Raw genomic sequence first — 18,983 nt, forward strand, 5'->3', positions numbered from 1 at the left:
CTGTGTATGTTGACCCTATGAGCTCCCCCGCAATACTTTCGACATGACAGCTTCAGCGATATGCGTGGTCCTTGACAGGAGAACACATCCTCGTATAGCTTTCGAGACGCTTACTGCCTTCCACTCTCAAAGAACAGCAAATCTGAGAGTCTCCTCAACAATCAGTAGTCGTGCGCCGAAAAAAGAGTCCATCGGGCTTTCCTACTTGAGTGGAAGATCCAGTGGTCGCATTTACATCCTTGTCACTGTTCAGGTTCATCTGGAACTTGAACTTGCTGGGTGTCCAGCAATCGTTGCAGGTGGAAGAATCCAAATCGCTGTCGCACACAGGCCCGCTGCCCGTGTTTTGTACGGAGTCAACGACTGTGGAACTTTGCGACAATTAAATGTGCTTCGCATAGTTTATTGTCGCACTCAGATAATATTTTCATCGGACGTGCGCACAGATTGCTTCTAAATCGGGTGCGTGACACATGATACAACGTTATACATGATGGTCCGAAACTTATTCGTGAGGGAACAATCGGGCGGAATCGGGTTGAACCCGAAAAAGTCAGACCCTACGTACGATGCACTCAAAACTCACAATTGATACTGAGTGTACTACCTCGAAACATGGGATTAGAGATTACACCGACTTCCACGTATTTGGTGGCCATCGATCTAATTCGTTTATTGTGCACTCCACTTCGTTTTATACAACATCCACAGCTTATTTGATTCGAAGTCTCATGTCTTGGAGCAGCCGATATCTTGAACAGGTACTGTTTTCCAACAGTCTCTGTTCGATATATCGGGTCCTAGCTGTGCTGAGGCTTGTGCTTTAATCCGCCGTTCCATTAAATTATCGGATTTTCTATTCTTCGAGGTTAATCGTATATTTGACGCGGCGAGGACCACAGTCACGGGAATATAATCTCGAATGACAGAGGGATACTGCGAGAATTATGTTCGCAATAGCGCTCTTCTGTGCATCAGCCATCAAAACGTTACATCATTTCGTTACGCCTCAACTGCCACGTGATATCCCTCCCATGCCAAAAGCTTCCGGAAAAACGCAAGAAACTCTCACGGACGGGTGTCACTGGTGCCTTAAACGAGTTGCGAACAACATAGAATAGGCCATTATCATCTCAGTCGTATACAATATTGTCATTTACTTTGCAACACCCAAATAATGCACAAGTCCACATCAGGATCGTATTCTGCGGCCATCGGGATATGTCACTTGTGCCTAGCTACACTTTCTCGTTTCGTTGACATTCCTCATCGCTTTTTTTTCCCCTGAAGTTCGTAATTACCTAACCGTAAGCTTTGGCAATCGAGGGCTCCGAGGGTCCCTGGAATTTGTACGAGAAGCCCGAACCACGAGCAAACCGAAACCTAATTTCACAACGCAATAAAAAAAAAAAAGAAGGAAGAAAACCTCATAAGGGGATGTTTCACAAGATGTTTCTCCTATGCAGAGACGCTGTGGCAATACGTATTCCTTTACGAAGCTGATGTAATGCTACACATATAGAGCTGTAGAAGGGGCGTGCGCAATTCCTTTTACGGGGACCTGTCCCTTCAAGGTCAAACTCGGACATTTCATTATTACACAATTTGGCTTCTCAATAGGTTGGCATACATGTACCAATATTCATGAAGCAAAGATCTTCGCGGTCATGTGATATGTCGGCAAGACTGGATACGCTGAGCGTAGGTGTGTATAAATGCTTGTCAGGGGACAGCAGCCACGGATATCGGACTACGTGATCATACTGCCTAATAACAGCTTTCCCTTTCTCGTATAAGCACCAGTGGGGTTTCTCTGCCCACAGTGGAGTATATCGTCTCGCGTGATGGCGGATTTGTTTACGGCGGGAGGTTTATTAGCCGAGTCTGGCCAACGCGCGTTACCTTTTCTTTTTATGTTGTCGTTGATGTGCCGCTGATTGTGAAAGTGTAGGATGCCTAGGTCAGCGTGGCACGTAATATATGGGGTTTTGTGTCTTGAAAGGAGTTCAGTTGTGAATTTTATTGTGTGATCGTAGACTTTTGCCTCCATCTATTACACCAGCACTGAAAGCTCCAAAGTTAATATTTTTTATAAAATAAATTCAATTCAATGTAGTAATGTTGTGCGACACTTAGTTCGCTTTGGTTTTTATACTTCACCAGTGTTCTGCGTTACTTTGCGTGAAGTTGTACGGTATAATTTAGTATCTGCATCGCAAATCACTGGAATCCACACGATTTGAAATTCCCGCGCATAGGGACGTATTCGGGACATCATGAGACCGGCCCCCTGTTGGCTGGCCCGTCGTCACTCCCACGTGACCACCCCAGAGTGAACGTCATGCAACGTCACGCGAGCGGACGAGAGGCTGAAATTACGAGTGCTGACCACAGCAAAGGTCACACTGTCGAGGAACGGAAATGTGAGAACCTCAATGTTCTCATAATACACATTGACCTTCGGAGGAAAGTACGAACTAACTTTTCAGTGCATATTTCGCATCATAACTACCCTGTTCTGTTCTGTTCTTTATGATGCGAAACAGAAGCAGGTTAACATGCCACTACCAAGAACAGGCCGGCACTTTTCTAGAAATTCATTCAAAGTCGCGTTGTGTTGGACATTACCCGCAGCTGATCACATCACATCTACATCACAATACCTCCTTCGACTTCAACATCACATCGCAGCTGATCACATCACAATACACCCATCGACTTCAGCGTCGCATTGCAGCTCATCACATCACATGTACATCATTGTACGTCCTTCGACTTCAACGTCACATCGCAGCCCATCACTATCACACCATTCTCCAGGGTGCGATATAGTGAGTGGAGTGCGTAGTGGCCATCATGAGTGGCTTTGCCGACCTGTGGTACCAAAATTCTTCCCCACAGCGAACACGCAATCCTACAAAAATCTATAAAGGCTATTTTTATCTATTACTACTTGCGTCCGTGTAAGCCGACACCACGAACTGATTACATTTCAGATTCTCATCAATTTGTTCTTGCGTGCGCGCACAGCTTATGCTCGAAAGTAAGAATAGCACGCGACACGGAGAGTCACCTTTCTCCGTTTCCGCGTACAAATATTTCCTACGCGGTACAATACGGGGCCGTTAAACGAGCAATAAAAACGACATCGTTTAACGAGAGCTTCCTTTTTATAACGGGTGGATTCACCCCGTTGAACGCCGTAGCGGTTTCAGCTCAGACCAGCGTCTCTTTGTTTTATTGCTCGGTTGCCCTACAGTGTTATTTGCCTGGATGACTAAAAGACGATAAGTCCCGTCATGTATCCAGTAACCGGGAAAAGTAGCCGTAAATCCGCGTCTCACGATAAAGCGTGCGCCGTTGAATTTGCATCGGTCGGCGGAAAATAGAGAGAGCCCCGTTCTGGGTGAATGCGGGGTGGCTAAAAAGAGTACGGTGCCCTTTGTGGCTCATCGAAAATGGGTGCGAAAATCGATGTTTACATGCATGTATGTATGTGACAGTTTACAGTAGGCATGTGTGCGTTAAGATATCTATACAGGGTGTTTGCTCTAACGTGTGCAGAAATTATATTTAAAGCGAGCGATAAAAGGAAAAATAAAGTGGTACTTTTCTGCTACTTGAGTAAGGAACAGGTACTGCTTCACTAGTAGCAACTGTTTCTTAGTCAAGTAGCTGAAAAGTAGCGCTCGTTTCTCTTTTATCGCTCGCTTTAAATTAAATTTCTGTACACGTTAGAGCAAAACACCCTGTATATATACACGTGTATATGTGCGTAAGTGTAAATAGACATGTTGTAGCAAATAGTGAAGCTGTGTAGCTATGCATTCTGTTTTTTTTTTAAATTCCGTGTCAGCGCCGCGAAGCAACCGTGGCTATTAGCGGCTGTTCAGCAATGAGCACTACAGACTTGAAAATTGGGCAAAATGGGGATGAATTGGAATGTGTTCGCTGAGATTATGCTATTGAGGTTCGTTCCATCTTGTGGCCGAAAGTGGCCGTATATGTTCTTCATACCCGCATAAACTATATAGTTCTCAAAAGGTAGAGAGAGAAAGAAAGAAGAACGAACGTGCAAATTAATAATTACTCTAATTAATTACATTCTCTGTAATTAATGACTTCCAGGATTACTTTCAATAGCGTGCAGCTGTAGCTTTTAATTACTTCTGCAGGTGATTTGTAATTCACTTGGAGTTAGTTCTGGAACTACTTACCTTACGATTTTGGAATTCAACTTCATTTTAAAATCTTGAACCGTATTTCGCGATTTTTACTGGTTCACGTAAAGATGAGGCTATATCGTGTCATTTGAGACAGATTTGAAGACGCGCTTTGCTTTTGAGGGCATATGGACATTACGGGCTATCGGCATAAGCAGTTAACCATTTTCCCGTAATATTTTTTAAGGCTTTCGCTATTTCTCTGATGGTTTTGCTGCCTCAGTTGAAGCATGTTCTCGTGTTTCCGCGATGAACAGATTTCTAGTCATCCTACTCCGCTAGACATTTCGGTTGTCTTTTCAATGTATAATTACCATATTCGTAACACGTTCCTCATGGAAATAGTACGCAAAAATTACATATGTGATCCAATTACTTTTTACAGCTACTTTTCTGTGTCTCTTTTATGAGCGTGTAGTTGTTACAGTAACTCGGTAACTCTTGAAATGCAATTTTTACAGATCTGGTCACGTTGTATTGACACTTGCAGATCAGTATTTTTCTTTCCATGCGCCTTTTCCGTGTTGCTAAACTACAGGGGCGTCGGAAGGGGGTGGGCAGCTGCCCCCCCGTCACTGAGTTTGCACACCATTTGCACTCCATAATGCTCATTTGCAGTGTACTTTTGACGAGAGCAAAAATAAAAAATAAAGAAACACGCCACCGTTCGATTATACTTCTATAAATTTGTCTTACCGCATTTAATGAAACCATCAACAAATATTTCAGTTTCTGCTACTCTAATGCCAATTTCTTTTTCGCCTCAAGCTAATCAAGAACGCGATATGGTCTTCCCTATCTGCATTACAACCTCCACCGTCATCAAATCGCTTGTAAGAGTAATTTCTAATGAGCGCGTTAATGGCTTCCATTTTTGTCCCGTTTGCCGCACTTCTCAATCTACCTAGAACTCCATGCACCGTAGTGCTCTCCTCTAGGTTAGGTTGGGTTGGGTTAGGCCCCCTCCCCTCTCTCTGCCGTGAAGGGCTTCCGACTACGTCCGGCGTTATTCGAGGATGATCGTTCGCCGATCGCGTTTTCCATTTTCACCGTTACGTCGTCGTCTTCACCTTGCATCAAGTGACCGTGGTCCACAAGAGTTGTTGCCATCGTGGTTAGTGCTAGAAAATTCAGACCTCAAATGCGTCCACTCGTAGAGACTAATGGCCGGCATTGTTGTTCCACTGCTGGTTGTGAGCACTGTCCCGTCTACTTCGTGTTCTCATTTTTTGATGAAGTGCTACCAACATTACGGCCTTCCTTCCATGTTCAACAGTCTATCAAGGCGTTTTCCCCCCGTCTGTCTTATTTTAATCCCCTGTTTTTCACTTTTGATGTGGCTCTACAGTCGGAACTTTGTATCTTTTAAACTGTAAATTTGTCACATTTCTGTGTTTATGTGCACGGACCATCGCCCGTTCTATCTTGCACGTCAACTTTTTCAGTTGAGTAACGCACCTCGCACCTACAATGCGTGCAGCGCGTGAATGATGTGGTGCCACCCCGCGGCGTGCGCTCGAACTAGATCATCGCTTCTCTCGCTTCTGCGGTTACGTCACAAGCGCACTCTTCGAAATGTCAGTGAGTGCATTTCAGCATCAGGAAGGAAATATCGATGTATTCCATCCAATGCAAACGCAAGGTGCCGAAATATGTTCGTGCATAGTATTTTTTTTTTTTAAGGCATAAGAGCATGTCTCTTTCCCCTCCACTCCGTGGGTTCTGCTGCTTTGGACTACTTTAGAATCATTCGAATCGTGCTCCTTTTGTGTGTGTGGTGTGTTCATTAGCATGTATGGTTGTAGCACATTGTGAAGATTGCGTCATTGTTGCGGATATAGAACGAAATCATAACTTGAGCTAATTCAGTCCTGCATTCTGCGCAGACTCTTCAGAACAACATTGAAATCACTGCAATATATGTCTGCACATAGGCGGAAAGTTTTACAATCTGCCGGAGGGGGCCGGCGCACAACAACCCTCCCCCCTTTTTTTTCATACACAAAGGTCGAGCAGGGTGTCGGGAACTGCGTGTGATGTTGTGAAGCAAATTTTTGCAATGCATGAGCCACGTGGTTCTTAGGGACGTTTATCTTGAGTGTCAGCTGGGTAGACTACCCGGAGGGGCCTAGCCCCCCAGGGAAGGTTCCGGGAGGGCACAGGCCCCCCCGCAGTCAGCAGCTATGTGTCTGCACTATGCGTTGCAGTGTACAATGCTGCAACTACATAAAAATAGTTGTTCAGCATCCTTGCTTCGAAAGCGAAGATGGAATGCTATTCGATAAAGGCCCCTCCAAAGTGTCTCGCGTACCGTCAAGTGCTGTTGCGTTGTTTGCTTTCATATCCCTGCCTATCATGTTATTCATGTTTACTTTATTGGTATATTTTATTGCAGGCTGCTCCAGACAACGGATGCCAGCGTATCGCACCCCAGCGTCGCAAATCTAAGTGCCACACAACCTCGTCAGTACCGACATCACAAGAGCTCAAACCTCGCAATGCATGCGTGCTTGTGAGATTCAGACACAAGTTCTACTTAGTCCATACTCGGTAAGTTTGTGTGTACTCAAAAGCACCGTGTGCCACCTGCACGCTGGCTGTCACGGAATGTACGGATATGGTGTGGGGTGCTATAAAGGCAGCAGAATTCAGATTTCTGACAGCTGAGAGCAGATTTTTGTGGTTTTTTAAGAACAAAGCTAGATGAAATTTGAAACTAGTATTTGATTGGAGGAATCAAAATATAGCATGCGCGAGGCACATTGAGTTTGTGCACAGGCTGCGGGGTGTTAGGAGAAACTGGACACGTGTTAGCTACTTGCTTCTGAAAATACAGTTCATACTGTGCTTGTTACGGAAATAGTTACTGAAGGTAGTATGTTCGTGTCACGGGGTAAAAAATATATTTATGGGTAAGGTAACCAGCCGTACGGACGCAGACAAGAGGGATAGAGGGAAGTTTAATGACCGAAGCGCCATGCAGTACGGCAGAGCCACGGCGGAGGTGAAACAAGGCGTATGGAAATCCCACCTGAAAACACCTGATAACACACGTCAGGAAGCAGCAGTACGGGATCTATCAAGGAAGTTATACTCTTTTTCTGTAAGCAATAAAGACAGGACACTGACGTAGCAGTAAAAAAATTAATGTCTGATGTTTTTCCCATGCTCCTTTTAGCGATCCTGTGTGTAAGAAGGCCTATGTATCAATTCTACATGTTTGTAATGCAAGGGTGTCATTGGTATAAGCATTAGGCTACATTTTTTTCCAATATCATAAAGGTTGACCATTTTCCCCCCATCTGGGGAAAAATACCTGCTGAAATCTTTTTATGAAGGGTAACATTGTTTAATGCCATGGTAATACTCTTCTCAGTTGGTTATGCACCTGAGTCACAAATAATTTGGTAAAGGGTAGATGGTAATATTTATTACCACTGACAATATTGCACCCTGTTTTCTTTCCAGAAAGCTTCCCCACCTCTTGGTTTTAGCAAGAGGTACGCTCAAAGACTGGAGGCTACAGCTTCACCCAGCTTACCTGCTCCTCAAACGTCGTTCTGGAAGAATTGTCAAATTTCTGCCACAATTCTTTAAAGGGAGAAGGCGCGATGGGGCGTGGAACAGCGAATTTGGAGGGGAGATCACTGCGCCCATCAAAAGCAGCATTCAGGAAAACGCCGAGTGCAGGCGGAGAAAGGTGGAACACCGTACAGCACGCGTGAGAAAGAGAAAAGAGAGTGAGAAGACAGTTTCCGACGAAGGTGGGTGATTGAATCATTTGTTATGCATAGTTTCTTGTTTCTTGTTCTCATCTTTGGTTTTGGCCTTCTGGTTACATAGGGTTATTCGTTTTCGGGTTTTATGATTTTTCAAATTCGGGAGGGAAAAATCGGGTACTATTTACATACAAGAAATCGGGCGCTACGATCTCTGTTTGATATGTCATCCGCTAACTTTCGGGTGAAACGAAAGGCATATCAGACAAGCCACTGCTGTGACACTGGGACGAGAAACAAGGATCTTTATGTTTCCGCTCGGAACTGGGGCAGTGAAAGACTGCGGTATTCAAATACTTGCGAGAGTTCCACAAAAGCTCGTCTTTGACTCCTGCAGTAGGGGATTATAAAAGGAGGACAAAAAAGTTGGCACAAATAGCTCTCTGTGCTGATATTATGATTCACTTTTTGGATGGTTTACCTAGAACGACAAGTTGAAGGACCGCAAGGATTTCGGGTAGATATCAGGTTTTATCCGAATTCTTGAAAACTTGTTCAGGGAGGGGGAACTATCATGAGAAATCGGGTTACATCGTGTACATTTAACATAAGTGTAGACAAGGAAGTGCACAACTGGTAGTCTTCTCACAACCTACAGCTAGATGGGACAGATCACATAAACGATATAGAATTGCTGCAATAGGGGGAGCCAAAGCCATTTAAAGGCAGGTTTGAGCCACACCCCAATTGGCACACTGTTTGAGGTTGTAGAGCCCTATTGCTCTTCCAATAGTATAGCTCTAGCGTGATTTTATGACCCACACAACAGACCTCAAGACCAGATTTTGTTATCCTGTGGCAAAATGGCCTAGACAAAAATGAGGCACATTCCTTTCCCTAAACTTTGTGTTGCTTCAGAGTAAATGTTCGGCTAGAAAGGGAGATGTAGAACGTGACACTTTCTCCTGTGGTAAGAGATCAACATTTCGAATGCCTATGAGCAGCCAACAAAATGCACTTTATTTACTCAAATAATTGGTGTGTTCACATAATTAACATCTCCAACAGCTTGTATTTACACCCCAGTATTGTACTTTCCCCACGTATTTAATGCACCACAACTCTAGCATTGATACTGGTCCATACCGCACAGCACAAACCTGTGTGTGCGAGCACTCGAGCCCCTGTGCCATGCATGTTATTGCCATGCCATGCATGTTCTTGCCATGCCAGTGACAGGGAAGAATGAACAAAAGAACGGCTTCTGGAAGTGTGTTGGATAGTTGTGATTTTGACACACACAAGTAGATATTGTTTTATGCGTCACTTTCAATTTCTCGGCAGATGGTGGAGTTTTCCAGAACACTTAGCGATCCCGCTTCAGATAAATGGGATTAGTACCATATCGAATTTGCAGTGGTATGAGGGTGTTCATATTGCCTCACTTAGTCCTTGTTGGTGAGATAGGCATCAGCATAATCACCATGGAGCATCTTTCGTTTGATATTCAATTCAACTCAACCTTTTATTTTGAGGTTTCCACGAACAACCTAAATTGAAATGGTAATGTGCTTCATTATGGAGATGCATTTCACTGGCGTTAGCTGTCCTTCTGTAATCTGCAAGACAAAATGGTTCTCTTTGGTTACAAAGGGAAGAAAATGGGTGCAATACAATGTCTTGTTGAAATTATTTCTTTTTTGTTGTGTCTGCAGAGAGATCAACCGAAGAGAGCAACATGGAAAGTCCACAAGGGACGCTGCGAAGGGAATTGCGAAGGGATGACTTTTGGGAGGCCATCAGTCCCGACTACAACTACCTCATGGATTGTGAACTTATTCAAAGCTGCAGGGTAAGCACCAAGTTTGTGCTTTTTCTTGGGTTGCACAAAAAATAACTGCGCTATGGTTGCATAGTTTTCATTTTGTTATTCTTATTTTGTTTTTAATCAATTCATTTATACAAATAGCCCGAGTTGTAACATAGCTAGTAGAGCACACCAGTATGCTACTGCGGACATTGGTGTTTCTCTGGCTTGCATGACTACGCATGTGTGTTATTCAGAGTGCATAGCAATAGGTTACTAGCATTTTATTCAGATTAAAGTGAGCAATACAATTTTACGAGCATTTGAGCTGCGCTACAAATTGCTGCCTACATTTAAGCAGTGTTCGTCAATACTTGAGCAGATCTCATGCAGTAGAGCTCGAAATATAACGAGTAAAATTATCCCTGTGTTGTTTGGTCCCGCAGGAGGCCCGAGGAGAGTTGGCTCTGGACGAGGCAGGAGTGTCACCTTTGTGTGACACCTTATCCTTTGCAAAATTCGTCCGGCAGTTCAACCACTTGCATGACTGGCTACACGAGTTGCACTCCTCTATCCTTGACTCGATGCCTGAACAACGGCCCGATGCGATTGTTGTAAGTACACTTGTTTCTCGCAATATCTGGTGCTCTGGGTCGTTTTTTCCATCATTGTTTAAAATGTGCTTCTCTTACAATTTGACATTGTAACTCAGTCAGGGTCAAATTAAGGAAAGTCCGGTTAAGAAAGTCGCACCACCTGTACCTGCGCTGGTAATACTCGAACCATCGGTTTATTGTGCAAGAGTCCGACTTGGTGCCTCTTGAGGCCCAGTTTGGTATCACTTGGGTTCCCTGCCCACTTTTTCCCTGGGTGCACTCATCAATCCTCATTTTTTCTGCCATTGATTCTCTTTAAAATATTTTCTTTGCTCAACTCACGCTCGGCTCATCGTCGATCCTCTATCCCACAGCGAGTACAGCAGGAGTTGCATCAGCATGAGGCTTCAGTGAAACTCTTTGCCGAAGAGGCACAGAACCTATGTGCTGTGGGTCCAAACATGAAAGAGGATGTCAACCGTAGAATGAATTTGCTCAGCAACAAGTGGGAAGCCGTGTCGAGAGCTGTCGAGCCCAGCAAGGAGGATACAATGGAACCGAGTGGCTTTCAAGGTGGGTTTTGCATCAGTGATTAGTAGAGACACTGCTGGTGCAGTCACGTGCACTGTCAGAGCACTCAAAGGATGCTGCTGGCACCCTCAAAATAGTAAATGTTGACACGTTGCAACAATTACGAGAGCTGTATAAAATACCAGTAACTCAAATGCACTATTTGTTGTGGCTTCAATTGTTAGGAGACATGCACTTTAACAACCCGCTTACTGAAAAAAATCGGATATTCCTCATAGAAGTGATCAAAATTTTCAAAAATACTGTATGTGAAAATACGTCGGTTCTATGAAGTGTTAGATGATGCAAATGGCGTTTTCCATAAAATCGAGCCAAAATTTTTGGAGTGTGAAAAATTGTTCAGTAACTGTATTCTATATTTACAAAATGCACGATAACCTTGCTTCTGCTGCAGAACTGGTGTTCTGGAATGAGGTCTCACCTTGGAGTCTGATGCTGATATCCAAACAATGTTAATCTCTACAGACACAGTAGAGTCTCGATGATGCATTTTTGGGGAAACGGGGAAATAAAATAGAAAATATATCACCTGGGAAAAAGCATAATCGAAAGCAGATTTCCAGGAGGCAGAATCAGGACAGTATTTGATCAGGCTATAGAACTTGATATGTAAGAAACGACTTCGGAATAAATGTTTTCTTTTGCTGAGTAGTTTTCGTTTATTGAGCGGTAGCACTTCTTCAAATGCAATTAATTGTTCACTGAATTGACGTCGAGCGGATTTATAGCCTCGACCTGGGGGAACACACACACACAAAAAAAAAGAACATGCGGAAAAAACAAAACAAAAAACAGCACGGCCTCAGATTGTCCACTTCAGAAAACAGCATGGCTGTGTCCTGGATATTTTTAAATTGGAGTTTTGTTGTCCTGAAAATGGTTGCACTGTCGTCAGCTAAACATATGCACGTGCACTGAATTATCAAAAATGGGTTTCTTCAAGGTGTCGCTTGTGGAGACATACGAGAGTACCGACTCTGGCCTCCCTTCCCAATATTTGGAGTTTGGCCTGTGATCGTAAAAGAAATAACCGCAGTTGGGATGCTGAACCAGTCTACTTCAACTGGTGAACTTACGGCTCGAGAAGCCTGTGGCTAAGTGCAGGTCTCGACCTAGCAATCTTACTCTCAGGCTAATGGCGAATTTTACCAAATAGAAATGTTACGATGAAGCAGCAGATGAAGCTGTAACTGATGTTTCGAAGTTTCATGAGTCACAGAATCACCTCTGAATTAATTACGACAAATCATTCAACAAAAGACGTAAGTAATGTCACGACTGAGAGGTGCAGTGGAGTCCAGAGCTTGGCCGATCTGCACGGGCACATGATGAGATAATATGCAGTGTTTGCGCTCTCATGCCCAGCAGTAGCCACACAGATAACACATTCCATTACTGCTGTTTTACTGTTTTAGACACTACTTGTACGCCTCTCGGAGAACCGGTCACAGTCTTGCCTGCCTTGTAGTTTCCAAGAAGTCTTCCTTCACAAGCAGTTAACAATAAGAAAACGAAGGGCAGTTTCTCCAGTATATGAGCTCTAGACAGCACAGCCTATCCCAACCGGTGTCTATTCAGCCAGTGAGATCGTCTGAATCCTTGATCCGATTGAACCAGGCCGTATGCGGCATCCCTCGTTTCACTTTGTGAATTGCTTCCACATGTAACAGCATTTTGAATTATGGAGAACAGGGATTAACATAACTCTGAGACTCAAATATAACGGTAAACTTGCATAACTTCGGAACTGGAAAGGGCAAAAAGAAAGCCGTCAAGGTCTGTGCAGTCTTTTGTTGAACATGTTTTTCTTATCATATGACATAATAGAGGTCGTGAAAACAACAGAAAACTTGCATAATTCACTCTAACCGATTTTTTTTCATTCATAGCTTTCAGTAAGAAGTAGCTGCACACTCATTTCATAACTCTCTTGCTTCTATGTGTGGCTTTCTGCTGGCAGCTAGATTTGACCAATCATTGTTTACTTTGAATTTGCAAGACACTGTTCTAGATTTTTGGTGTAGCGTTATGTTATCACTGCCGGTGATTGCTTTCAGGTTTCGTGTAGCTCTGAATCAAAATAGAAAAGAAGTGCTACTTAAAGCAGTACTTCCAAATATGGGGAGTTGCCAATACGGAGTTGCATTGACTCCGGAATCATTCCTCTTTATAGAGTCCGGAATGGGATGGGAATGAAATGGCAACAACGAAATTATTACTGGAGTGGGAATGATTCCATTCCAACGATGTGAACTCCTCGAAATCAAGGTCTTCCTTTGCAGGGCAGCTTTCGCATGTGTCCCATCTTGTCGTCAGCACTGCAACTAGCTGCACTCAGAGTTGTGCATAACTTGTTACAAGTAACTCGTTACTTGGTAACGGTTACTTTTTTTGGTAACAAAGTAACGATTCAGTTACTTTTTAAAATATGGTAATAGTAACGGAATCAGTTACAAAAATTGGTAACTCGCTACTGACGTTACCCGTTCCTTTTCTTCAGCGCGGGGAGCACATTTCGGCACTCCGTGTGGCGCAATGTGTGCAGATTTGACCTGCGTTACCCACGACCACGTGTGACTCAAAGTATTATTGCAATCCCTCGCTGGATGTGTTGTTGTCTTTTCTCTTGTTTCCGTAATCTCCGACCATCACTCCTTCTCAAGAATGCGCATCAATTGTGGAATGGCTAAAAAAAACGCGTTTCGACTTCTAGCCTTGTCTTCTCTTTGCTAAGCTGGTGAGCGCCCTAAATTATGACGCAGCTCCTCTTCTGTTTTTGGGAACTGTTGGTGATCGGCATAGGTTGGCACAATCATGATCGCAATGCCTTATCAAAGCCTGATGATCGCGATCATGAGTGCGATCATGAAGCACTGGCAAGGCTGCCGCGATCATGATCGCGCCAACCTATGGTGATCGGTGGCACGAAAACCGGTGTCTTTTCTTGTGTTTTCATGGTCTCCAATCACCCCCACTTCGGAAAGAAGGGATAGTCCAGGCAAGCTGATACAGACTCATGGTAAGGGGCCGAGAGACACAGAACACGAAGGATGGACGACAAATGATCAGACTCAGCAAAAGGTTTATTACAATGACCCATACCCAAGACGCGACACAGAGGGGACAACACAACAAACAACACAGAGGGAACAAGACAAAACGAAGGGTCACTAATCACGTTGCCACGTGTGGCGGCATGTTTGTTGGCTCCTTTAACTATGCGGTGGTAACGTAAAAGTAACTCGTTACCTGTGAGTAACGAGAACTCGTTACTTTTGTATGTCTGTAACGAGTAACGTACGTATTTAGTTTCTCTTTTCCGAAGTAACGGGTAACGCTATGTAGTTCCTTTTTTTTGGTAACTTGCACCAAGTCTGGCTGCACTTTCAAAAAGACCACTTCGTATGATGTCGGTTCGGTGCCTATTTTAGTGCTTAGGTTACGTCCAGGGCAAGGGAATCAGGAAACAGACTGCGGAAAACCCCGGGCGGTGTACCCTCAAGTGGACAAGATGACCGCCGAAGAAAACGCTAGGTCACAGAAACCATTATTATTTACAATGGGGCAGGTAACCGAGGTCAGAAGAAACCCAGGACACAAAAGAAGGCCAAGAAGAATAACCTGGTTATCAGGGAAAGCATCTCTCAAGCGGCGTTTTTCGGATTAATCCGCAGTGCTTAAAATTTTACCGGAAAACGTTTTTCAAATGTTTTCGGATAAATCCGAAAACTCTGAAGCCTAGCTATGCCACGTGTGGAGAGTATGATGAGGGCAGCGTGCAAGCGAGACTGACTCACTGAATCATATGAATCAGTCTAAACCTTTCGACTCAGTCGTAAGAATCACTTGAACATGAGTCACTTGACATGACATGAATCACGGGAGATTGGCTGCTGCGCCACTGCTCTCCTCAAGTCTAAAAGTCTACGTGAGTCATTCACTGTACGTTTTAGTTCACTGATTTATATAGGAGTCCATTCGCGTTGGACCGTTTGACAGAGAATCTTTGTATGGTTGTGCCCCTGTGGCTCACTGGTTCATTGAGTGATCCGTTCGCAATGGAGGTCGGTTCGGCTGTGTGCTGCGCTCATGTGGCTCACTGATTCGCTCTCTGATCTGTCCACTTCACGTCGTTGGTGGGGGAATAATTCTGTGTCTGGCTCCCTGATTCATGGTGGGATTCATTCACTTTGGTTTGTTCTGGGACCGTTCATTCACTCTTCGTGGCGTGATCCACAGAATGGCCTGGCCGCTCCTGATCGTGGGAATGGGAATGGGGCTTGAATTGGGTTGCTCATGTTTGGTGTTGCTCGGCTGATCCTTCATGCGGGATGGATCAATTCAGCAGCTAACGAGTTAATTAGCTCATTGAGCGGTCTTAATTGTGGTAGCAGCCCTGGTGTGCCCGTTCAAAATGGGGCATAACTGCTGCTGTACTGGCACAGTAACCTTTGGTCTTTTTATTAGGATTTGTCCGTTTCCCGCCGAGTGATCTGCCATAAAAGTGACAACGTGAAGTTACGAGATACGTATTAAACTGCTCGAGACTCGACTTTAATGAAAGGCGATGCCCTGTATTGCAGCGTACACGATAGTATAGTAGTGATAGTAGCATAGTATGATTTACGTTAGAAAATGGATGAAACATGATGAACAGGTAACTGTAGTGAATAAAAGTAGAAAATATGGCATGACTTGCATTTTGAGTTCGAAAGTTCGAGCCCTGGTTATCACATGTTCGTGTTTAAAAACAGGATCTTCGACACTTTTGCTGATGAAGTCTGCTTCTCCGTTCTGTGATGACTTTGCCGCCTTTTGAAAAAATCTTTCACATGGAAAGCTCGTAGCTGGAACGCACAGTCTCGTTAGCCTCACCTGGTATAGGTGTGGATACATGCCTTTCCGTTCCCTCCACCAAGCAAGTGGGTCGTATGCTCAATGGACCAGAGGTTCCTGCAAGTACCCGTCAACCTCTACTATTCCCGCTGCTGTGGCATTTGCGCTCTGGGTGAAGCTTGACAGTCTTGTGTCAAAGGATTCCCAGATTGATGATTATGGATTGTGCGAGTGTGCGGAAGGGGTGGTGTTCACTACCACTAGGTGTCCTTCATCAGATCTTGGCAAATAAATTGCACAAACTGTATGATAGAGAGACTCCTTCACAGCTTCTGCCTCCTTTGTGCTTTGGAAACCGTGAGTCTTGAAACAGGGATCAAGCAATGTCCCTCCGGCCAGTCTGCTGTTAGTCTCGACATCGATTCATCTTCTTTCTATCTTCTCGCTGAGAACATCTACCACACGTCTAACGATGTCATTCCCTCGGTCACCCTTGAATTGTTTCACATGTTTTTGTAGTGCTCGATGGAGTAGGGGGAACAGGGGGGCATTGCCCTCCCCTCTTCCGGCTTCCAGAAACGTAGGGTTTCTGAGCCAAGACAATGTACGTAGTTGCGGGTGCAAAAATTCTGCCAGAATGCCAAACATTCTGCCCTGTTCCATCAGCTGTGGATGTTGTGGATGGTGGTAGAGAGGCTCTTTCTGGATGGGTGGCGATACCCGCTATTCAGCAGTTCCACAGGTTTCTTGGGACTCCTTGTCATCTATGATTGAGAAAGGATAATAGCCCTTAATGGACCATCTTAACGAGCTGCTCGTCTATTTGTTTTGCTCTGCTGAGTGCAATAGGCCGTCTGACGGAATCTGTGATTTGCTGTTGGGTCATGCTGGAGGAAACAGTTGCTGGCAAGGTGTTACACGAGTGTACGAAGTTGGGGTAGTTGGTATCTTGACATATTCTTGAATGCAGCAATAAACAACACAGGGAAGTCACGAAGTTGACGCCACGGCTGCTTACTCACAACTGACAGAATATTTATTTTGGCACGGACAAGGAAAATAATAGCATCTACGATGAACAGGTGTGAAACACGAATAAGATCCACTGTTCCCCCACTGTTACCACACATGCTTAACAGATAACTCGTCACTATCCCGACAAACGGGGCGCTGTCTCAACACACGGCTGCTTGAGCATAGGGCAGCGGTGTCCAATTCAACGCCCTCAGGACACCTTGCCGTTCACTGTCGAGCATGCGGGTGCAAGCCACTTTTTGGACACACAGTGGTAAAAGCTATGTTCAAACAACAGATAGCAAGGGAGGTAGCTGAAACATCTTTAATAATAAAGAACTGGGATACGTGTGTAAGCCAGCCCTCCATTGACCTGTCTTCGGAAGAGATAGCATATCTGCATACGATGTAATCTCTGATGTGGATTAGTATGCTCGGTACTTTGTCAGGCATGCGTGGCATGTGTGAAGGTGTTAGATAGTGATGGGTTATCTGTTAAGCATGTGTGGTAACAGTGGGGGGAGTATTGGGTCTTATTCGTGTTTCAAACCTGTTCACGGAAGATGCTATTAGTTTCCTTGTCCGTCCCAAAATACATATTCTGTCAGTTGTGAGTAAGCAGCTGTGGCGTCAACTTCGTGTCTTCCCTGTGTTGTTTATTGCTGTATTCAAGAATATGGCAAGGTGTTAGCCTGGCGAGCTGGAGCCGGAGACTTTGATTGGCGTTCAGGTGCTGTCGCTGCTCGTGGTTCCGCCGATAGTGTTGCTGGTGCTGCCAACTCCATAGAGGGGCCATTCAGCGTTATCCATCAGCTGTGGATGACTGGTGGTGGCTAAGCTTGACCTTGGTATATCGAACCTTGCTTCAATCGCCTCCGTCTTTGAGGTGCCCAGGAGATCGTTCCAACGGTGCCCAATGTTAAAAAATCTAGATTTTTTCATGTGATAAACAGTTTCACTGTTTTCACTTGCGCCCCACAAAATCTTGCACCCGGGGCGACTGCCCCCATGGTCCCCCTCACGCTTCGCCACTGCTATCAGGTACGCACAGGACCAACTTCAGCACTCATAATTTTAGCAGGATGTGAACACATGTGGGTACTTGTGTAATGTATATGTACTCGAAAGCAGCACATAGGCGAAAGTGGTGCTGAGGCAAGTCGTTTATCCAGAATCCCAAGCATGGAGGGGTGTTCGAAAAAGTTGGGGGGGGGGGTCATTATTATAGTTACGTCGTTACACCTTAGCATATCATTTCCGACATGTGCCTAAAGCTGAAATCGCAAGAGCACCCCCTGTAGGGGGTACACAGCTGAAGAAGTTAGGGGGGCATCACTGAACATTTGGGGGGTGTAGGGGGTCTGGATAAATCACTAGTGCTGACAGAGTTAAAAGGAGCATCCTCTTGAAGCTCCATAAGAGCAGTTTCGTTACTGGAAATAGTAACGAAAGCGTTACGAAAACAAAATTGGAAGGCTGGTATCAGAACCAAAAGCAGGAACAAAAATATGGGACAAACGGAAGTGGAAACGAGGATGAGAAGATGCCCATTACTCCCTTATTCTGTGTGACTACTGACCCTATACTGACCCCATACTGACCCCATGCATAATTGTACGTTGCTGTACTTTGTACGTCTTCTAATGGGTTGTTTGAAATTATTTGCGCAGAGGTTGCTCAGGAGATGAGGCGCCTTCGTGGTTGGCTGAGGGAACTGGAGGGTCGTCTTCCATCACAGCTAGTGGGATCATCGTGTTCATTTCAACAACTGCAAGAACATCTCAGCGAACAGCAGGTAAATATTACTTCATTAATTGTGACTATATACTCAGCTTGCCAAATGCAAGAAATATGGCATATAGTTGTCAGTGTGTAGTCCATGAAGACCCTAGAGCCATACCCATAGAAGTGCTGGAGGGTAAAGGTGATGCATAGGGCCAGCGTCTATGGGGGGCGATGGCCTTCCCCCTGAGCCCACCAAAAGGGGCGCCAAAAAGACACAGTTCGGGCAGCAAGAATGCGGAGGGGGGTTGAGATAGCCGGTATGCGTCTAATAACAGCCATTTAATAAGAGGGACAAGACAGCTCAGGGAAGACGAGAAACTGCGAGCTCTCTTCACTAGGGTGGACCATGCCAACCCTTCCATTAGCGCCCGTACAGGGGACAGATTTCTGACTTGTCCCCCGGAGGTAAAAA

At 44.8% G+C, this 18,983-nt stretch overlaps 1 protein-coding gene across 5 annotated transcripts in view; it reads left to right on the forward strand.

Annotated features, from left to right (window-relative positions):
* The window catches only part of LOC135396874 (uncharacterized), a 151,384-nt gene that overhangs the window by 29,305 nt on the left and 103,096 nt on the right, over positions 1-18,983 (forward strand). For 2 of the 5 annotated variants that reach the window (XM_064628082.1, XM_064628083.1), the window contains exons 1-7: positions 5,785-5,865; positions 6,619-6,773; positions 7,692-7,987; positions 9,658-9,794; positions 10,196-10,363; positions 10,720-10,918; positions 18,457-18,581. In XM_064628082.1, coding sequence (XP_064484152.1) covers positions 5,839-5,865; positions 6,619-6,773; positions 7,692-7,987; positions 9,658-9,794; positions 10,196-10,363; positions 10,720-10,918; positions 18,457-18,581 — 1,107 coding nt within the window. In that variant the 5' untranslated portion in view covers positions 5,785-5,838. Of the gene's footprint in view, positions 1-5,730; positions 5,866-6,618; positions 6,774-7,691; positions 7,988-9,657; positions 9,795-10,195; positions 10,364-10,719; positions 10,919-18,456; positions 18,582-18,983 lie in introns of those variants that run through there. The other 3 variants (XM_064628086.1, XM_064628085.1, XM_064628084.1) reach the window with 3 other exon arrangements.

Source organism: Ornithodoros turicata, chromosome 6, assembly GCF_037126465.1.
Source record: "Ornithodoros turicata isolate Travis chromosome 6, ASM3712646v1, whole genome shotgun sequence".
NCBI classification, from domain to species: domain Eukaryota; kingdom Metazoa; phylum Arthropoda; class Arachnida; order Ixodida; family Argasidae; genus Ornithodoros; species Ornithodoros turicata.